Raw genomic sequence first — 23612 nt, forward strand, 5'->3', positions numbered from 1 at the left:
AAACCAAGCAATTCTCCTCAAAAGTAATCCAGAAACAGATACTCAGAAAAAGAGTCAATGGCATTATAAAAACAGATGGCTTCACACTGTTCCCACTGAAAAAAAATTTCTTAAAGGAGATTTCATCATTAGGTATGTCTGTAGGAATGTTTTCTTCAGAATCTGAAAGTTCAGATGGAGCAGATTCCTCAGAAGTACACTCCTCTCCCTGTAAAGATTCACTTTGACTGGAAAATTCTGTCAGATTGAGACGGAATTGAGGACAGACTAGGTGCTGAAAAGGCAGACATCAGTTCCTTAGCAGAACCCAGTAGATTAATTCTGTCCATAATGACACTGAAAAAACTGACAGCCTGTCGCTAAACCCAGTGTCCCAACTTCAACATTCCCATCCCAACCAAGTGAAGCTCTTCAGCAGTGCCTTCCTAGTCAGGGACAAAGGTGGATTTCCCTGGCTTGCATTGAGCTTCCCTACAGTCGCAGGGGACAGGATTACTCCTAGTCTTTGGTGGCTGCAAACGCTATACCAAGAAGACCAGGGGAAGAAGATGGGTGGCCTGAAGTATAATGGTCAGCAACATCAGAGTCGCATGCCCATGACAAAGGCAGAGATGGAGCCGGAAACATAAGACTCCTTAGACAATATCTCGTGTGCTGGGAAAGGTAATGCTGAGGAGACCAGTTGTTGGTCTACATGTAAGCCGAGAATAAAAATGCTAAAGCAAGTAGTATTGTCCTGAAGCACCTAAAAGTATATATGATTCTGACGTAGGCATTACACTAACAGTACACCCACCCCCACAAAGCCTCAATATATTTTCACCAGCACTCTAAATATAGTATAGAATTTAGTCAGAAATAAAACTTACTCCTCATAAAAAATTCAGCCAATCACAAGGAACACAAAAAAAAATAAAGTACATATCCATCTGTTTAACCATTTTCTAAGTGCAAATACACACAATTCTTGAGAAATAAATAGCAATTCTCCATACAAATTCTGAATTTGAAAGGAAGGCCTTTCTCCATCTGGGCTTATTGGCATGGCATGAGAGGTGTACTACCAAAGGAACACTCAATTCTGTGGCAAAAAATCTTTGAGGATTCTGGTACTCCTCTTAACTTTTACAGCTGCAATCTGCGGGCTCCTGGCAGGAGCAGCACTTGAAAGGCACCCAAAGCTTTTGAAAGCTGCCTAAACCCACATGGCTTAAGTTATTGCAACATGATCATTTTGCATATTGTTACTGAGTTCATCTGGTAAAATGAACTACAGCCATAGCACAATTTTGCATTTTGTATTGTTCATTAGTGCCTTTTCAGCTCCTTTATCCTGTCCATTTGCATGTGCTTCATTTAATATTAAAAGGGTACTTTCTAGGTTATTGACCTGTGAGGACCTTAACAGGCCTATCCTTACATTTCCATGGCAGTTTTAGCCCTTATAACTAGAGGTGGGTAGAAAAACTAAATGTTAGAACATTTACTTGCCCTTATCCATGAAGGAAATGGGTGCTATCCCAGAGGTGAATTCACAGTTTCTCATCCATTTGTCCAAATCACATTAGAATAGAGTAAGAGAAGTATTTGCTATATGAGGAGAGAAGACTTTTCCATACAAGAGGTATATCTCTCTAACATGTTCTACTTATGTTGCAAAAGAGATTGAGAATCTTTAAACAGGTGGTCATGCTAACATTGAACTTGTCAATGTGTAAAAGTTGGATAATATAGGGGCCTGTGATGCCCGTGCCCTGGCCCAGCAATCAAGGAGCCTCAATTCTCACCACTAACACCAGAGAGGGCATCTCATGTTAGAAACCTGGGTGGAAACTCCCAGATATGCTCAGAATTAGTCCAAAATGATACAAAAATCACTGAACCCACAGACATTGCCAACATACGGGCAGACAGGTTCAGTGCAAATTTCTCCCCTCCCTCCCCCCCCAAAAGGAGAAATATCTATCCCACCAGAGTCTAGCCTCCCAAACATCTCAGATGCCCAGGTAAGAGCTGCTCTCTAAAGCAAAAACACAGCATCAATGGGACCGGACGGTGTCCCCGGCTGTGTGCTACACGAACTCAATGAGGAACTAAACCCACACATAAGGCTGCTGTTTAATCTTAGCCTTACTACAGGATACGCACCCAAAGAATGGCGTCGGCAACTGTGGTCCCACTCCACAAAGGCGGTGCTTCTACGGACCCTGGAAATTACCGCCCATAAGCTTGACGAGCCTTGTCTGCAAAGCTATGGAGAGGATCATAATGGAACTCATAAATAAAGACATTGGGGACCTACAGACACTGGATCCTACCCAATTTGGCTTTGTCAAGGGCAGATCCTGCCTCTTGAACTTGGTCGACTTTTTGAAACAGTCACTAAGGCCATTGATGAGGGTAAGGCAGTTCATACAGCCTACCTTGACCTAGCAAAAGCGTTGACACAATACCCCACTCGGGCATCATAGAAAAGCTCACCAGCTTAGATGTAAACCCATATGTCACAAGATGGGTTGCAAACTGGCTCAAGGACAGAACCCACAGGGTTAGAGTTGCTGGTGCCATGTCAGACTCTAAGCCGGTCACGGCGGTGTCCCACAGGGCTCAGTCCTGGGCCCCTCTTGTTCGGCATTTATTTTTCTGAAGTGCAGGCAAACATAGGGGATTGTGGCTGACAAAATTTGCAGATGACTGCAAACTGGGCACCATAATTGACACTCCATCAGACACAGACATCCTCCAGAGAGGTCTCATAGAAATGGATAACTGGTGCCAGAGCCATGGCCTTAAGTTAAATGCCAAAAAATGTATAGTCATACCCTTTGGGAAAAACAAGGTAACCCCTAATTACCACATAGGTGGTAATCCATTAAACACGGAAGAAGTTATCAGGGACCTGGGGACCCAAGTTGACAGTAACCTCTCTTTTGACACTCGCATTGCCAAACTGGTTAGGAAGACCTTCTACATTGCCCACCTGATCATGAAGGGATTCACATCCAGATCAGGAGAGGTCATTGTACCCCTGTACTCTTCACTTATCAGACCAATGATTGAATACAACGCCCCATTCGGAATGTACCTTACCCGACACCTGGAGCAGTTGGAAAGACCCCAAAAGTTCCTCACCAAAAGGATAAAGGGGCTCAAACATATGTCATACGCTGCCCGACTGAAGAAACGCCAGCTCTATTCAGTCGCATACCGTCTGCTCAGAGGTGATCTGTGCCTGATATACAAGGCCATGTCCAACCCGGAATTAATGGACATGCTCCACCTCAAAAAATCCAAATCCACCAGAGCCACGAGAGCAAGAGACTTAAAACCTCAACACGGATATAGATAGGACGTGCTGGAGGGACAGATTCATCACTCAGAGACTCCCTACACTATGGAACAGAATCCCAGTCCATGTGAGGCAGAGCCCTTCACTGACTCTGTTCAAGAGAAATCTTGACGAGTGGATGGGAGATCGTAGGTTTACCCCGGGAATCATCTGTGTCACTGCTGGACAGAGGCACAGCAAACTAATGGGTATAGTATTCTCATCCTAAGGGGTGGTGAAAGCCACACACACTCTGGCTAGGCTTCTAAATGCCCTAGGGCAGATAGCCTAGTATGAACCTATGAACCTATATATGAGGAAAGGATAAATGCACACAGTAAAGTGCAGTTTCCCTTAAGAGCACACAGAGATCACAGTCAGTCCGGGGCTGGTCACTCCCTTTCTACCCAATAAGACTCCCCACTGGCACAGCTATAGGGTCCAGATCTCAGCCTAGCTGGGCTACATAAAATCTCCAGCACCCTCTCTGTCCAACCAGTGCTTCGTGTCCCTGCTCAAGTAGCTGACACACACACACACACTTTGAGATAAGAGTTTATACAACCACACAGACACTTCTGGGGAATACTGGCTCAGGTCCTCCAGCTGTGCCCCCTTTTACTTAGACTATATGGTAGCAATTACTGCCACCACCCAGCTAATACTTAACTACTTAAAAGGGTGTCCAATTATAACTGTGCAATATTATTATCCAGTTGGTAGATGTGACTAAATAGTCTCAAGGCTTATTAGAGTGACCTGGTACAGGATCCTTACGTACATGCAATGTACTCTTAGAGTTTAACTTATCTCTACACAAAACCAGCCACAGTTAAAAGGTTTTTAAAGATTTAATAATAAACAATTAAAACCACAAGACAATACTTTCTACCACACAGTCAGTGCTAGTCAAAAGTTCAGAGATCACACAGAAATACTTAAAATAATTCAGTAGTACAGTTCTGACATCACAGAAAAACAGTCTAATATTTATAGCTTGTAGCTATCTACAAGAAAACACACTTCTAAAATAACTTACTTACATAGAGCAACAGGCAGTGCTGCGAGTTGGATAGTCAGACAAAAATGCTTAATAATTTCTGGTTCTTACTGCTTACACGAAACTGCAGTTCTGCTAAAACATTGCATCATGTCACCCTTTCCTGGTGTTCCCAGGCTGACAGAAACTGCATTTACATTCTTTTACACTTAGAGCAATAAAGGCATTCCACATGTAAATTCTGGACATTAACTTTAGCCTTAAAACAATAGGCAGGAAGCCTTTATCTAGCTGGACTGGAGCCGACTTATAAACATCAAAGACACTCATTAAATAATTTTAATTTCAAAGGACCAACAATAAATGCTTGACTTAGCTTTCTTTACAGCAGATGGTAATGTTGCCACATTGTTTTAAGTTCAACATTTCACAGTATTTACAAATTATAGAATTATGTACCAAATTCTATATGACTAGGCTGGCAGCCTTCACCCTTCTCTACCAGTCTTCACAGGGCCATTGAGGTGCTACATGACAGGCAGAGGTTGACTCTTAATAGTCTACATACCAAGTAGAGGAACAAGGCTTTCAGATGATCTGCATAGGTTTTTGTGATTTAGGGCATTGATTTTTTTTTTTTGTTTGTTTTTTTTAAATAAGAAAGTATTGTGGTCACTCCAGCTGTGACGAGTGTTTGGACAAGTATACAAGGAATGGAGCATTTTATTCAATTCTCGGCCTTGATGAGAGCCAATTATAGTGGAATGATTACATCCCTGGATTTGGACTCCATACCTTTGGATACAAGCTGTGCAATGAAAAAGGGACTTCCTTACAATAGTGGATACATGGTGAACAAATGAAACTTCATTACTGATACAGATTCCCAGACCCTAACAACAGGATCAACTTTCAGAGGTGTGTGTCAAAGTGACAGTCAAAAGGGAAGTCATCTTTGCTGAAGGATACAGTTGTACATTTCCTGGCATTTACTTTTAGTCCTTGACTGTAATACCAGCTATCGGTTTGGGAAAAGTCTGCTTGTAGAATTTTGGTGCCCTCTGTCGAGTTTATGATGGCACCAAGTTTACAGTCATCTGCAAACTTCATCAACTATAATCCCATAAGATTTGCTTTGACCTCCAAGAAGTAAATGCCAAACAGAAAAGGCCTGCTAGGTCAGCTGCAGTATCTGCACAAGTACTTTAGCTCATCATGTACCCTACTGTACAAATTTTCTACAGTACCAGTGGTCAGAAACTGGGGTACAGACATGTTAACTCAAAAGCTTTCCTCAAATACTGAAGTAGGGAAGGGTGTATTATATGCTCTCTAAGTGCAAATCTTTTTTTTTTTTAATTCAGGGGACACTTTTAGAAACAGATTTAAAATGCTTTCCTCAATATCAGGGCATGCCCAAAATGACACTACAAGTGGGCAACCTAAAGAAATATCCTCTTTATTAAATGTGCCCCACCAACTCTGCAAGAAACGTGGAAGCAATATGCCACATCCTCCTCCTCTTCAAGATGCTGTTCTGCAATGTCTGCTGAAAGACATTTTGTGGTTATCTTCCTGACATGGAGCAACGCACTGGCAGTGGTTTATTTCTCTGACAGACTGTGCCATACTCAAGTTTTATTTCATTTATTTGCCGTTAACTGGGTAAGTGAACTGGTCCAAAGACACTTTTCAGTCACTACCCGGGCCTATAAGACCTTCCTTAAGTTATACAATGAGTAAATACTAGCATATATAGTTTGTTGTACAGTTGCATAAATTATACAATATGACTTACAACAATTATACATTATGGCTCAAACTAATCGTTTAGGAAAAGAGTTTAGACAGAAACACTATAATCAAGGACATAGCTGTATTAAACAACAAATAATGACAAATATAGTTGTGAGGATATTAGATGTTATCTGTGCTAGCATGACTGGTTGAAGTTTTGTAAATACTTGTAAATAATTTTAAATTACCCTGCATTATATATGCCAGCATGAATAGCTATAATTGTGTAAAAAAAAAATTGTTTTTTGATTACTTTGATTTATGCAAGATGTTTGAATCAAACAGTGTTCTTCTGCCAGACCAAATGTACATTTTTATTTTTTTAAAGAATTCTGAATGTAGATTATGCCAGTCAGCTGATGTAGAGGTGATGTCATCATATGCTAGACAGGAAAGGAAAAGAATCTCCACAGCAGCTTGTTTTGTTTACTTTTTAAAGTCCAATATGAGACAGCAGAACTCTCATAACAGCTTTTTGTAACTTTTAAAAAATTCTGTCATAAAAGAAGGTTCTGAATCAGTTAAAGTCCAGTAGTAGTTGTTGCTCAGTTGTTGTTCAGTAGTCAGTTGTTTTCTAGACCAGTAGGCATCACTCAGGGTTTTTCCAGAGGCGTTTAGCAATAGCAGTAGGAGCTGTTATTCCAGTCACTGAGGACCAGACAATGGCCTGAAGAGTGGGCATAAATTCTTATCTTGCCTGGCAGAAGTAAGAGTATCATCTTGCCTTGCTAAGTTAATTAGATTAGACAGGGACTGATGATCTTTAGTTAGGGAACTACAGTTAGAGTTTTTTTTACAATCACTGTGAAACCTATCCTACAGTGTTATTTTCATAATTCCTGTGTGTGAAACTCGGTGGGTTATTGGAATCAGTTATTCAGTATATACAGGTTTTAAATCATTTTACATATCAAATATTTTACTACCTTTTATTGTGGCTGGTTATTTGGCAAGTACGTTTGGTAACCTGAGAGTGTTTCATGCTTACTGTGATAACACCAGGGCCACTCTGAAAAGCCTTACTGCTTGGATTACATGGCAACATTTTTATCAATATTTATTTTGCCCAATATAACTGAACACCGCTTTTGGAGGGTATTGTGTTATTTGACTGGTGCCAGCCCTTACCTTGTAATTTGGGAAAAAGGCCATAAAAGGTAAATCTGTGCCAGTCTTTCCCAAGAGTGCCTGTATGTGTGAATATCAAATATTTAAGAGCAAGTGTGTCAAATACCTAGAACTGGGACATGGTGCTCCGCAGTGGTTAGTGTAAGACTCATATGGGGACCTAGAGTGAAGCATATAGTCCAGTCCCAGGTCTGGAGCCTGTTCTCGGTGTACTCTTATGCGAAATTGTGTATTTCTATCCCTGGTTTCAGTGACGCTCCCTTACCAGACACAGTGGTAAGGACTGGAACTCCTTAGTTACTGCCCCGGGTTTAAGTGGGGGTCCATCACAATAGCAAATATTGACAGACATTTATGTAGACTAAGCTAATTTAATGACTGGGCCGTTAGAATCAATGCTTTCCCTAACCTATGTCAATGTTTAAACCACAAACATTGACTGCACCACTAAATACTATGTTTGCACTTCTATATACTTCTGTTTCTGGGAATGCATCAGCTTAGTTTGCTAACTTATCAAGGTGTGGTATGGTTGAGTAATCAAGGACTGGGTAACAATATGGCCATTATCCCTGAAACACTTACAAGCCATTTCACTTTGAAGATAAGCTGCCAAGGATGATTTGAATCCGCAAAGACTATCTTGGCCTTTTATCTCTGGTGGTAGATTGTTACATACAGCAGGGTCATGTCTGGAGAATGTGTACTTTCAAATAACTGTTTTGAAAGGGGGTGTAACTCAGATATTTTCTTGGCTGTTTCTTAAAGTGTACTGACTGCTCTCTGAAAGAGTTTTCACCTTAAGAAGGGACAATTTACTTAATTTAAAACAATGAAGAACAGTGAACTTACTAGGTGGGTACATCTTTCAGTTACAGGTAGTTAAATTACTTTAAGAAAGTTGCAGTCTTGGGTATGAGGGCCTGAAAGCAATGAAACTCTGTAAATGTTGTTTTCGGCAGTCTGAAGTTAGCTAGTATTGAAGGAGGAATGAAAGACCAGTATTTTTGGTGGGCCATACTCTAACTTTGGAAGAAGAATATTTTTACAAAAGGGAGATATGAGCAGCAGGTGAGAGAAGGCGCGATATTATATAGCATACTTTAACTGTGCTAGTACTTTATTAACTATATTGTCGGTACAAATGCTGAAAGTGAGGGAAGGGTCAAGAGTAATGCCCACGTGACTGTTTTCTGAAACAACTGCAATACTAGTTTTACGGCTATCCATTATTGTGCAGTCAGAATGTTCCTGTATTTTTTTTTTTTTTTTTTGGAGGAGGGATGCATCACATTAGCCTTTTTTGCGGTTAATTAGAAGGTTGCTACTCTCAGCCCAGTAGCAAAAGAGTAGGATTGATGGAGGCTTACAGACAACTGCAATATTTGAAAGACTCTAGGAGTAGTATGTCATCAGCATGGAACATCAAATACAATGAAAACGTCTTCTGTGAGGTCATTAATAAATAATGAGAGCAGAAGAGGATCTAAGACTGATCTCTGCAGTACACCTGTGGTAACTGCACCTTTTGATGAAACTGGTTGTTGGAAAAACTTGAAAAGTTCTACATTCTAGCTAGCCCTATAACCATTTTATAGTATTAGCTTCAAAGTTTAATTTTTGCTGCTCCTTGCAGTCAGTAGCTATAAAAAGCACTGACAGAGGCACAGTGTCAATCACTTGAGATGTAGAAAATGTTTTGAACAAGCCTTCCATATTTTCTTCGCTTACAATAGTCAGAATATCCAATAACATTTTCAACACAAAAAAGTGGCCATAATGTTTCAAGGGAGGATGTTCTTTGAGGGTACCTGAAAACTGGTGCCCAGCCCAGGCATCACAAAGCCAACATATTGATCTCACTGTCTACTTCTGGAGTGATCCGTAAAAGTGAGGATTCTAAAACAGGTAGACAACAGGACAAACAACAGAGGTCACAAGGTTCTGGGTGCTGCTAACAAGGATCTTCTTTGGCAAAGTAGCACAGTGTTCAAGAAGAAACCAGATGTCTTTCCACCAGAAAAAGAGAGACACTGTGTGTGAAGGTCTTTTGGTAAATTTGCTGTCCAGATGCACACTTGTTAGAATGCTTTACTGAGGAAGTCATAAAACTTGGAAAATTTTTAAAGCCAATTTCCAAAATAAACAGTTAGTCAAAACAAGTAACAAGTGTTATAAATACAAACCCAAGCAATTAGAAGATGACAGAAAGTTCACACCAAAAAGAGCTGTGCAATGGCAGAAGCATCTCCTCCTTTTGAGCCATAATTCAGCCTGACATAAGAGGAGGAGCTAAGCTGGCAAAAGCACCTCCTCCTTCTGAGCCATACTTCAGTCTGACATAAGAAAAGGAGGAGCTAAGCTTTTAGGTATGCATACATAGGCTCTGAAGTTGTAGAAGGTCAGACATTTGCCTTCTGTAAATCCAATGAATAAGCAATACAACTGTAGTGGCGATCCCAATTACGAATGTTTCAGTTTACATAATACTTTCTTAAATGCTGCCATCAAAGTATTCAAACATGAATGAAGCCCTAAGTTAATACCATTGTCCTTCAGTCCAACTCAAGTTCTAAAATAAAGCTGATCAGACCAATTTATTTACCAGCAATAATAAAATCTGTGCATGTGGAAAGTGGTTGGAGGTAAGTGGACTAGCAATACAGCACTGAACAAACATGACAGAAATTAACAATAATTTAAAGGATATTGTAATTCAAATCTTGCATCGTCCCTTTCTCGTTTGGCTTTTTCTAATTCCTGTTCAATAGACTGGCACTCTGCAAGACTTCTGTCCTTCTCCTCTGCTGCTCTGATTAGCTTTTCAGCTAGCTGTTTTTCTCTCTCCTTAAAGGCTGCCGACAAATTAGCAGAAAGAAATGTTAAGTGGGCTAGTTTATCATGTGTATCAAAATTCTTTCAAGCAAATGTCCTTCACTGTAAAGTTAACTTTACTACAACAAATCCCTCTTGTAACAAAACAGAAGTGGAAGGGATTGTGGCATTATATGCCTTATTATTTCAAACTGCATTTAAAAACCAGTGGAAGACAAAAATGTGTTGTGATAGCCTGACAACTTGTTTATATTCATACAGTTCTGTATAAACCATTGCATAATGCAGCAGCTAACAGGACATCTAACACAGCAGCAAAAACAAGAAGTTATGTACTCACCATAACGTTCGATGTATGTAGTCCATCTCGCCTCAGATTCTTACCTGTGGGTTCGAAGCCGAATATCAGCTCCGACTCGGCCAAACTTTTCTAGCTCGAAGGCTACTATTGGCTGGGCTAAGACGGTATCCCATGCTGCACTGCTCCATATCCCCAGATCTAGTTTGCTGCGAACACCACACTCATACCCCATGCATAACAACATCCAAGTAAAGAGGAATAAACTAAAGGTGAAGGGAGCTCTAAAAAACAGACCTAACCTCCAGAAAGGGGGAAGGTGGGAGGGTAAGAAAGAATGTGAGGCGAGATGGACTACATACATCGAACGTTATGGTGAGTACATAACTTCTTGATGTTATGTAGTCCGATCTCGCCTACATTCTTACCCGTGGGACAGCATCCCCAGCACCTACATCCTGGGAGGCTCAGAGGAAGATACTCCTGAGTACTGTAGAACCAAAGGAAGACCTACCCCTAGATACCACGTCCATTTTGTAATGAGTAACAAAGGTGTGAGGAGATGCCCAGGTAGCTGCAGCACAAATATCATCCATAGACAATCTGGCCTGATAGGCTGTAGATGTAGATACAGCCCAAGTAGAGTGAGCCTTGACTGGAAACGGTAGGTCTTTACCCCCTGAGGAATAAGTGAAAGAGATGCAATTTGATATCCATCTGGATAGGGTGATTTTTGGAGACAGGGGGACCCAATTCTGTTTTCCAAAAAGGAGACAAACAGCTGATCAGGTTTTTGGAGATCTTTGGTTCTGTGCAGATAGAAACATAACTGTCTGTGTACATCCAATTGATGAAATTTAAATTCTGCCTTGTTTGAAAAATGGGGAAAAAACACTGGCAACTCAATAGATTGATTAAGATTAGATATGGACGCCACTTTAGGAAAAAAAGAAGGGTTCGGTCTAAGAGAAACCCTGTCCTTATGAAAGATTAAGTATGGAGGTTTGATAGAAAGAGCTTGAATTTCTGAAATGCGTCTGGCTGATGTGATGGCTATTAAAAAGGCAGTTTTCCAGGTCAAGAATTTTAAGTCACAGGTAGCTGCAGGCTCAAAGGGTGGTGAATTAAGGGCTTGCAGAACAAAATTTAGATCCCAGGGCATGATCGGTTCTGAGACAGGAGGACGGAGTAACAGAGTGCCCTTCAGGAAAGCCTTACAGAGTCTGTGAGCCATCAGACTAGGCTCATTATCCACATGAAAATTAGAAATCGCTGCCAATTGAACTTTAATGGTAGCGGACACTGAGCCCTGCTGGAAAAGCATAGACAAAAACTCCAAGACGGAAGCAATTGGAGCTGTGTAAGGGTCAATTCCTTGGGTATGAGCCCAAATAGAAAACCTCTTCCATTTTCTGGAATAAATCTTCCTAGTAGAGGGCTTATGAGAGGAAGATAAAATATGAACTACCTCAGGTGAGAAGTGATGAAGCCTAACTAACGACGGAAGTGGAGTAGCCAGGCTGTCAACCGGAGGGTCCGCAGAGAGGGGTGGAACTGGCCCGACGTGTGTCAGTAAGTCTGGTTGTGGGTCCAAAGTCCAAGGTGTATCCACAATGTAGGGATGGAGAAAGGGGAACCAGACTTGACGAGGCCAGTGTGGAGCAATTAGAATCATTCTGCTTCCCAAGGATTGTGCTTTCTGAATCACTTTTGATAGCAAGGGAAACGGAGGGAAAGCATAAAGCAGACCGGAGGGCCAATCGTGAACTACAGCGTCCCTGGGTGACTCCCCCTGTGGGGGGGGGGATCAGCGTGAAGTAGCTGCTGCATTTGGCACTGAGGGGGCTGGCAAAAATGTCACAGCAAGACTGACCCCATCTGCTGAAGATTCGTTCTGCAACTAGACGATTCAGGGACCACTCGTAAGGCATCAGAATAGCTCTGCTTAGCCTGTCTGCTATCACATTGGACTTACCCAGAATGTGCGTTGCCACCAGAAACCGTTGGGAAGATACTGCCCGCTGCCACACTCGCATGGCCTCTCTGCACAGGGGGTATGATCTGGTACCTCCCTGTTTGTTCAGATACCACACCACTGACATATTGTCCGAGTGGATTGCAATAGTCCCGAGAGGTAGAAAGCTCTGAAGTGCCTGCAACGCAAGTAGTACCGCTCTCATCTCTAGGACGTTGATATGCAGATGTATCTCGTGATCTTGCCACGTGCCTTGGACTGTCCTGACAAGATAATGCCCCTCACCCCATTTGGGAGGTGTCCATGGTCACTGTGGCAACCAGAGGTGGTGGAACGAAGGGTTTTCCCCTGTCCAGATTGTTGGTGCAAAGCCACCAACTGAGATCCTGTTTGCATCTGTCCGTGAGCAAAATAGGGTGGGAAAGTGTAAGTCTCTGGAGAGACCATTGAGCAAAGAGGAGCCATTGAAGGAGCCTCATGTGCAATCTCACTAGAGGGACTAACATAATTGTTGCTGCCATAGTCCCCAGGAGTTGGAGAACCCATCTTGCCTTCGCTTTCCTCAGGGGTAGCAGGGCATGCACCTGTTGCTGTAAGAGACTGAGTCTTTCCTGCGGTAGAAAGGCTCGCATTTGAACGGTGTCTAGCTCTGCACCTATAAAAAATGACACGCTGTGAGGGCAACAAGGCATATTTTTCCCAATTCAGTGTTATGCCCAACTATTGACAGAGTGATGGTAGCATCCTTGGTTTGGATTAGTAGATGCCTGGTGGGGGCTGTGAGGAGCTAGTCGTCCAGATACAGAAACACTTGGAATCCTTGATGTCTCAAGTGAGCTGTCACCACCACCATAAACTTGGTGAACACCCTGGGGACTGTGGTGAGACCAAAGGTCAGGGCTTGAAACTGAAAATGACTGGCTCCCAGCCGGAAGTGTAGGTGACTCCTGGATGCCCTGTCCATTTTGATATGGTAGTAAACATCCTTGAGGTCGATGGAGCACATCCATACTTCTTTTCCCAACAATGGGAGAATTGACTGTAGTGTGACCATACGGTACTTGGACTTTTGTACATAGTTGTTCAGTTGGCTGAGATCTAATATGGGTCTCAGGTCCCCTGTTCTTTTCGGCACCAAAAAGAATCTTGAGTAAGTCCCTAATCCGATCTGGTCTGAGGGGACATGCTGGATGGCTCTTTTTTCTAGCAGCTTTGAAACCTCTGAAGCTGCGTGATCTCTTTGACTGGGTAGAACGTCCAGGATTTTTCTGACTTGAGGGGGAGCTGACGAAAAAGGGATGACATAACCTCCGGAAATTATTCGTAATACCCATCGGTCCTGGGTGATGCTTTGCCAGGCTTCTGGGTATAACGATATTTGACCCCTGACTGGCTCCGGAAACGCACAGTCGGGCATCCCATCAGGAGCGATGGTAGGGAGAGTCGCAAAAGGAATCGCGGTCTCCCACATTGCGGGGGCCCCCTCTGCCTCTAGGGTGGCATCTCCCTGAATAACCTCCCCCTCCTCTGCCTCTGAAGGGGGGCTCACCTTGTGCACCGGGAAAAAACCTCCGTGATTTTTTTGAACCACATCTTCCCACCCCTCTGGGCCTTGGGGTAAGGTCTAGAGGAAAGGGAAAAACGGACCCCTACAGCAGAGTCTTTCCCTCTTGCTCGCACCTGGTGAAGGTGTCTTTCACCTTGGTTCCGAACAAAAAAGAACCATCAAAGGGGGTGTCAGTGAAAGAAGACTTGAAGGCCTCTGTGAAATGACAAAGGTACATCCAGGCTTGCTCCCTAAGGGTGACTCCTGAGCTTGCTGCCCTACTCACTTCCTCGGCTGCATACGAAATGAGCCGCATGGAGGAGTTAACTATGGAATTGAGGGTAGACATCTGGGCATTAACCGCCTGGGCCACCGCCTCAGGAATGTTACCTACGAGAGTATCTCCTAACTCCTTGAGGAGATCTCTCTGGAGCAGAGTAAAATGAGACAGGTAGTTCAGCGACCATAAGGTAAAGGTTGCTGACGAGAGGGTACGCTTCACATATCGGTCCAAGGTCCTAGACTCCTTGTTAGGGGGATGGACGGAGGAAGAAATCTCTGCTAATTCCTTCTGAGTGGCCGCCGCCACCACCATGGCATTCACAGGGACTCCTTTGGACAAAAACTCCTTACCCAGGGGAGCAGACAGAAATTTATTGCGTCTCCTGGGTACGGGTTCCACAGAATCAGGGTTCTCCCACACCCTCTGACAAATTAAATCCAGGAGCTCGTCAAAGGGTGGGGACACCCAGGAGGCGGAGGGCTGAGCACCAAAGGCCTTCAGGAAGACAGACTCCTCCTCGGAGGGGGCTTTGGACGGCCAATCACCTCTGTTTCAATATCTCCAGGATGTCGGAGAAAGAAACATCGTCAGAGGATAACTTGGGGGACCCCTCCGATTCCTCGAGGTCAGTATCTGAGGTGAGCGACTCATCCTGGGAGTCTATGTGCTTCCTCTTGCACGTTTTCTTTCTAGGGGGCTCCTCAGGCAAAAACTCTGAGGGGCCCTCAGAAACTTGGGGACCACTCGTGGGGGTATCCCTAGGCCTTTGGGCTCCACTAACTACAGATAGGTGGTGATCAGAGGCTCTCACCGGAGTGGTAGGGGACAGAATGACCGACCCGCATGATACAGCTGAAGATCTGGCCAGCGCACTCTGCATGGCCTCAAAGGCTGCCCCCCCCCCCCAAGTCCGAGGACCGGCCAGCCTCCGAGACCACGACAGGAGTCTGGGTTCCCCGAGCCGAGGCACCGAGCGAGTGACTAGGAACAGAAAGGTGTCCTGAGGTGTCCCCCTCGGGCCCGACTGAAGAATCCCGAGTCCCGAACACAGTGGACGGTGCCGACGGGATCGGAGCTGATGTCGGCACCGATAAGCCCAGAGGAGCCATCGGAACCGACCTAGGAACATCACATGGAGTGGAGCATTCCGGCTCCGAAGACAGAGATGTGCTCGGAGGAGGAATAATCGAAGAAGGCATCGGGACGGGTTCCGGAGCCGAGAACAATTTAGCCAAAACCGGTGACTGAAGGAGCCTCTGCACCACCCTTATCAACATCCACATCTGAAAGTGTTCTGGAGGATTTGGAGGACAGGGAGGGAGATCGGGATCTCCTCTCAGGTGACACTGGTCTAGTATTGGGCGATCGGCTCCGAAGAGGTTCCAATATAATTGGAGCCGACGCTGGTTCCATCAACACCGACACTTCCTGCGGCCCTGAGGACAGTGGAGCTGAAGAGGTCGAAGCTAGTTTAATCACTTTCTCCGGTGGCTCTGAGGAGATTGAAGGAGCCGGAGATCTCTTTTTTGACTTTGTGGATTTTGATTTAGAACTGGAAGCAGAATCCATGGCCTCCTCAAACGAGGATTTCAAGAGTCCCTTCAGAATTAACTTATTCTTTCTTTCTTGGAGCACCCTGGGACTAAAAGCATGGCAGAAGCTGCAGGACTCCTGCAGGTGGATTGCTCTCAGACAATAAACGCATACTGAATGTCCATCGGTGATGGACATCTTGTAACCACACTTAGAGCACAACTCGAAGGTTTGTGCTCCTTGGAATCTTTGGACATCTTAAAAAAATTAATCACAAATACCAAACAATGAGCAAGTCACTGCCTGACTGGAAAAAACAACTAGTCACACAAAACAGCATGCTAAGCGTGGGAACAATATTCCACAAACAACAGCCCACACAATCCTCAGAAGAGACACACACTAGACGACTAGGGTAAAAACCTCTAATTAAAACGGTTTTAGATCAACTAGCATACAGAACAAGGAAGACAGACACTAAAACCTCTAACTCAAACAGTTTTACATAGCAAAAAACAACACAGGGACAAGTAAGGGGACAGACTAGGTCCTCTAACTGAAACGGGCCTAGCCCGTTGGAACAGCTAGTGGGATACGACAAAAAACAATCACATCACAGATTATACCCAAAAACACCAAAATAGAAATAATTAAAATAGCTTTTGTTTGTAACAAATTCTCTCAAGAAGAAGAAAACAGGTACTTAGCCACAGCCAACAGCGAGACCACGTCCGAGCTACACGAGCGGCAAACGAGATCTGGGGATATGGAGCAGTGCAGCATGGGATACCTTCTTAGCCCAGCCAATAGAAGACTTCAAGCTAGAAAAGTTTGGCCGAGTCGGAGCAGATATTCAGCTCCGAACCCACGGGTAAGAATGTAGGCGAGATTGGACTACATAACATCTCATGTTAAGATATGGGTTTCAGGGCTCAATCACACACATTTCAGTTCTTTTACAAATAAAAGACGAGTAAATCTCAATGCATCTGTTAGCCCAAAATTAATTATGCTACTTCTTCTTTCGGCTGCTCCTGTTAGATCATCTGTTTCCATTTCTTCCTGTCCTCTGCATCTTGCTCTGTCATACCAACCACCTGCATGTCCTCTCTCACCACATCCATAAACCTTATCTTAGGCTTTCCTCTTTTCCTGTTACCTGGTAGCTTCATCCTTAGCATCCTTTTCCCAACATCCCTCCTCAGCACATGTCCAAAACAACGCAATCTTGCCTCTGTGGCTTTGTCTCCAAACCTTCCAACCTGGGCTGACCCTCTAATATACTTATTCCTAATCCTGTCTACCCTCGTCACACCCAGTGCAAATCTTAACATCTTTAACTCTGCCACTTCCAGCTCTGACTCCTGCCTTTTTGTCAATGCCACTGTCTCCAACCCATATAACACAGCTGGTCTCACTACCCTCTTGTGGACCTTCCCTTTCACTCTTACTGGTACTCGTCTGTCACAAATCACTCCTGACACTCTTCTCCACCCACTCCATCCTGCCTGTACTCTCTTCTTCACCTCTCTTCCACACTCACCATTACTCTGAACTGTTGATCCCAAGTATTTAAACTCATCCACCTTCGCCACCTCTACTCCTTGCATCCTCACCATTCCTCTATCCTCCCTCTCATTCACACACATATATTCCGTCTTAGTCCTGCTGACCTTCATTCCTCTTCTCTCTAGAGCATATCTCCACCTCTCCAGGGTCTACTCCACCTGTTCCCTACTCTCACTACTGATCACAATGTTATCTGCAAACATCATAGCCCACAGGGACTCCTGTCTGATCTCTTCTGTCAACTTGTCCATCACCAATGCAAATAAGAAAGGGCTCAGAGCTGATCCTTGATGTAATCCCACCTCCACCTTAAATGCATCCGTCACTCCCACCGCTGTCACACTACCCTCGTACATATCTTGTACCACTCTTACATACTTCTCTGACACTCCCGACTTCCTCATACAGTACCACAACTCCTCTCTAGGCACCCTGTCATATGCTTTCTCTAAGTCCACAAAGACACAATGCAACTCCTTCTGACCTTCTCTGTACTTCTCCATCAACACTCTCAGAGCAAACATCACATCTGTAACTACAGAACTTAAAAAAAAAAAAAAAAAAAAAAAAGATTAAAAAGAGAAATTGGAAAAGCAATTAATAAGAGCGCAATGAGAAGATGTATGTATGGCTCCTAAGTATGCAACAAAGTCCAGAAGGTTTAAGATCTTTGCCTGGAAGTGCTTGCATAGGTATTTTCATACCCAAAGGAGTCTTCATGGAATGATTCCTCAGGTAGATATCAAGTGTTGGAAGTGTGATGGGGAAGAAAGAGAAGTGGGAACATGTTTCGGTAGTGTAACAAGTTGGCAGATTTTAAAACTTCCCTACAGAGTACTCGGTCAGAAATAACGGGTGAGCAAATGGCATTTTTTTTTAAGCTGGGACACAGGATCTGAACTGCCTAAAGCAAGAGGGTCTCCGGTTCGATTCTCAGCTGGAGAGCCTTCTGTGCAGAGTCTGCATGTCCTCCCCGTGGTTAAGTGAACTTTAAAGACATGCAGGCAGGTGCGTGCGTGTGCCTTCTTTGAAGGTTGGGCGCCGGGCTGGCAACTTGACACAGTAAAAATCCACTGCCAATCATAAGCAGACCGATGGTCTGCTGTGGTGACCCCTAACTGGGAAAAGCCAAAAGCTTCCAAAAAGCAGTTTTTGAGGTATTAAATATATAAAAAAGATGGCAAATGAACAAATTACATAGAAATAAATGGAAATAGTGGCAACAATACATGCAGAATAGTGTTCAGTAGGACGAGGAAGAGTGATATTTAGTGGAAGGCAGGAATTCAGCAATTTCTATAATTTCAGACTCATAACTACAAAAAAAAAAAAAGATACATTATGTATAATGTATGTAAATGGAAAAGGTTAATATGTTTTTGCAATTTTGCTAATATTTGCCTATGCCTTATGTGACAATTTAATAAAGGTGCTTAAAAAAAAAAAGAACATTCTTGAAAATCTTGTTCACAATGTTTGATTTAACATGTTAATAGTGGCTCTGTAGCAGAATTTTCTTGGTGGTTGTTGTTACATCATAAGTAGGACTTCTGGTAGTTAATCAGATTCATTTCTATATCTGTCCAGCCTTGTCAACATACTGCACACCTATTCTCTCTGGTACTTCTTTCACACGAGTCTGGTAAATTTGTATGCATTACAGTGTGCAAATGAAGTGAAACCTACAAGTTTTGTAAGGATTACTGCAGCTGTATTAAGTGAGTTATTTTTCTTAATGTTAAAACTGTAAGCTCTGTTAAGTCAACTGTGATTTTATCATTTACTCCTTCTTTGATTGCTTTTCCACTTTTTCTTTTATTCTTAAACATGTACCTAAATATTGCCCTATGCATAAGAGAAATAAATTGTATTACTATCATGCAGACTGATAATTAGAATTACACTGCAGAGAATGTATAATACGGTCATATATTGAATGCTTAATACACACGCAGATTTGAATTTGGCTGACATGTTCATAAGTTCATTATAATAAAAAGTTCAAACAAAAAAGAATATATCCTTGAAAATACAGACAAAAAATTTTAAGTGATTTAACACATTACAAGATGAACTAGAAGAAGGGAGAGAGAAATAACATAGATAAGAAAATTTGGAAAATTAAGTGAAAAAGGAAGCTGTGGGGATTAAAAGTACCAGTATGGTACACAGAAAACAATCTCAGCTCCTTTGCTGTTCTTATATTTTAAGCAGCCTGCCCAAGCCAGCTTCCATAGTATAGAGGGGATAAATATGATCCAAGTGGCCAGAGTTCAATCAGCACCTCAGGCACCTGTTGCAGCTGGCATGGGGCAGCAGAATGAGGAGGGTACTTGCTGCAGCTGGCATAGGGCAGAAGAAGAATGAGGAGGACACTTGTTGCAGCTAACATGGGGCAGAATAATGATGAGGGCACATGTTGCAACTGGCATGGGGCAGAAGAATGATGAGGCTTAAGGGTGCTCTCTTTGTTTGGGGTGGGGGAGGGGTGCTCACAGGCACATTCCCTGAAGTAAAATCACCAGTGTAGAGCACGGGACATGCAGAGGTACTTGTCCAGAAGAGGAGACAGGGCCAACAGATGCCTATTATGCTGCCCCATGACATGCATTACAAAAGCCCATGGCATGCCATCCTCATTTAATGTTAATAACTATGTGCAGGGACTTGGAGCTTAACAATACAATCATCCTCAGAATGACAGTACTGCAAATTTGCTCATTCCCAGGAATGAATAGCCACAGGGCTCTCACCAGGGGGACAATCAGGTCAGCAGAGTGGCCAGACAGGCTAGATGGCTAAAAGAGGACCACAGCACAAAAAAGGCCTCCCCACTACAACGGCAATATAAATGTCACTTACAGATTAATGAATTTACATAATCTTAACATTTCAAATAAAAAAACAAAGCAAATAATGAGGAGTTGTTTAATGGTGGACACAGTGGGAAGGACAAAAATCTTTATTTATTTTAGTTAAGAATGCCTGAAGAATCATTGCAAGATCAAGATTGGGGGGGGGGGGCATGGTTATCCAAGTACTGTAATTAGGACACATGTTTATTAGTAGGAGAAGGTTAGATATTTAAATCAGTTAGAAGATCCAGACTTTAATGTACTTTGAATACATTAGGTTATGAAACTTGCTAAATGCCAGTGCCATCCCTCTGGCCACCTTACGTAATATCACCTCATTCTGTCATGTCAAGACAACTAATTTCTACTGTAAACCTCTCAATACGTAGCTCACCTACTGATCAGTTTAACATTCTTGCAAAATAGTGTATATAAATTTCTCTATGCTGCACTCATAACTACTCTAACATTTATTACATTTTGCAACTCACTGCTCATGTTGTTTGCATTGTCGTAATTTTAAATTAATGTTGTACTTTCAATTTTTCACAGGCTGAGACTGAAATTAGTCATTTGTGATCAGTGCTCTATCCCAATCAAATTTAGATAAAACAAAAGTGCGCTAGCAGCAGTATTATATTTATTAGCTGTTTGTCACACCAGAATCAATCTTTTGTATTCCAGAATTAACAGAATAAATGCTTTTTGTTAAACAAGAGATATGCATGTTCATGGTCCATCCATCTTTATTGCTAAAAATTTAATGTAATATGGCAACCATCTGGATTACATTGCCTTAAAAACTCCTGCTCCAGTTGATCAGCTGCAAAACAGAAAAAAATAAAACTGCTGAACCTTTCCTAAAGTTCTTTGTACAATGTAGGTAAAACTGTAGCTACCCATGAACATCTAAATAATGGAGTAGATATTCACCTCTGTAAGAAAATTGGCAGGTTAAGGCTGGTTAACAGTCTCAGTATCCACTTCAGGAATAACAAGGACCAGTATGTAGTACTACCCTATCCTTGTGATAAGATAGCCCTGGAAGCCAGTTTAAAGGGAGGACGTGTTAACTGGTGCAGCATGAAATTCAAATTCATTGGTGGAACCAATCATCTAACAGGAGGCAAAAATGTTTTACAGGCCTTAAAATGATGCCAAAGAGGAATTCTGACTGCCCAAGGAGAAAACAGCCATGTAGACCTTTAATGCTACAGAAACTCAGTCTTAAGTAAAAAAAAAAAAAAAAAAAAAAAAAAAAATGAACAAAGTAGTCCAGGGCCTCAGGATTTACAGCAGAGGTAGAGATCTAACCATGGCCCCAGCACCTACACCAAAAACAAGTCCATTTGTCATTGTACATTTTGGTACTGGCCTTCTGAGCAAAAAGGATAGAGACCACCCTTATCAGTGTATGCTGGGTCCTTATTCATCATCAGAACTGGAAATACCAATAAATCAGAGAGCAAGAAGCTTCAGAGTCCAACCTGAGAGGCTTTTGGAGGAGGGAGGCCAAGCCAAGGGAAAACACACTTATCAAGGCCAGAATGGGACTAAGAATGACTTTAGCCTTCTTTGCCTGGGCTTTCTGCAAACACTTGAGGATCAGAGGAAATGGAGGAAAGGCAAAAAGAAGATCTAGAAGCCATTGCTGGATGAAGATTTCCTCTGGTTGCTATCTTGTTGAGGCAATCAAGGATATGCCATTGCACTTGGTGTCTGACAGGCTTGTGAAAAGCTGCAGCAAAGATTCCTCCATCAATAGAAGAGCTTTCGCCACTCTTTAGCTAAGGAAGTACTATGGAGACGTCAAATGAATTGGCTTACAAAAAAATGGCCTCTCAAAAAAATATGGACGGGGATTAGAAAGCAACAGGAAGATACTGACAAAGGGGGATGCAAGAATGCGTCCTCTTCCCCCTTACTTGATAATGTAACACACACTGAACAGGAGCTGATCCATGAAGTCGTCCTGCAATATGCAATATGGAACTGCCCCCATCTCCAGGGCAGTGATATGCAGACTTGCCTCAATATGTGACCAGACACCTTGAGTAGTCGACCCCTTACAATACCTACCCAAAGGTTGAAGAATAGGTGCCAAGTCATTAAGAGATGGTGAAGAACAGGTTAGTGCTGGCAAGCCACCAAAAAAGATGCTGGTGACATGCTGTTAAGATTCTGATATGACCAAAATGAGTCCACACATTAGGACTCCAATTGACCCAAGGGCCATGCAGGACCCACATATGATACCTCGCATAAGGGAAGAAAAAAACATGGCCGTCATGAAATCCAGTACGTGAGGTACAGAAATGATAACAGAACAGTCTGAATTATAGCAGGAATCTGTTGTGCTGGTAGCGTGACCACACAATGAGAGATGTTCATCAGGCAATCTATGTACATCAGACATTGTATGGGTTGTAGTTAGGGCTTGCAAAATTCACTGCTATCCCAGGGGACTGGAAGGAAAGACGCAGAGAAACCCAGATTGTGGACAACAATTCTATCATCAGGGTGGAAAGAAACCACTCACGTAGTCAGGGTAAGATTTTTACACTCTGTAGCTTTTGGAATACTGATACTGCCTCCATGCACTTTATGAAAACCCTGGGCCATGGACAGTTCTCAATGGGAAAGGTTTAAAACCGAATAAGCGCCCACCTGAAAACAAAGAAACCCACTTGACTTCCTGGCAATCCAAACAGGTATGCATCCTTGGAAGTCCAAACAGCAAATGCAATCTTCTTTGGACAAACAAGGGAGAAAACCACACCATGAACATCCTGAACATTTACTTTGGGATGAAATGGTTTAGGCTGCTTAGATAAGATGGGCACAAGGTCCTTGGCCTATTTGGCCCAAAAACGAATGTGTACTAACATCCTGACTCTCTCTGGCCTGGTGGGACCACCTGGATTTTTAGGTTTTCAATCTTCTACTGTAGCCTTCAGGTGGTATGGATTACTGGGAACAGGAAGGGACAGAGTCTTTGGAGTGGAATTAGTATCCAGAGAATATGCAATTCCCTATGTGCAGAATCTGCTGGTCACTTACAATGGCCGACTGCACCGACCAACAGCGGGACATACAATACTGACTACCTCCAGAGTTGGACCAGCTGGGCAAGGACTAGGAGGTGACCAATGACCACCAAAACCCTGGCTGTTCTTCAACTCTCTCCTCCTGGACTGGTATCCTTCCCAGAACCTACCACCGCCATGGCCATGTTGGTTTCATCCAGGGAAGTAATCTTGCGGCTGTTGGCCATGTCAAAACCATTTTTGACATGGACTCTTCTGTCTTTGAAAATGGGTATTGAGGAACCAAATGTCTCTCCAGCAGCTATGAGGGTTTCATCTCTTTCTCACTATCCTACAGTTTGGCCTTTTCCTGTGGCCTGAAAATATCAGAGCCATTAAACAAGGCTTGAAATTCTCTTGATCAGTAGTCATGTGGAGC

General features: G+C 43.0%; 1 protein-coding gene across 2 annotated transcripts in view; it reads right to left on the reverse strand.

Moving 5' to 3' along the window:
- The window catches only part of SPC24 (SPC24 component of NDC80 kinetochore complex), a 753264-nt gene that overhangs the window by 80199 nt on the left and 649453 nt on the right, over nucleotides 1-23612 (reverse strand). For both annotated transcript variants that reach the window (XM_044084562.1, XM_044084563.1), the window contains exon 3: nucleotides 9964-10108. In XM_044084562.1, the coding sequence (XP_043940497.1) occupies nucleotides 9964-10108 (145 nt within the window). The remainder of the gene's footprint in view (nucleotides 1-9963; nucleotides 10109-23612) is intronic.

Source organism: Protopterus annectens, chromosome 9.part0 (assembly GCF_019279795.1).
Source record: "Protopterus annectens isolate FY-2018-M chromosome 9.part0, PAN1.0, whole genome shotgun sequence".
NCBI lineage: Eukaryota > Metazoa > Chordata > Ceratodontiformes > Protopteridae > Protopterus > Protopterus annectens.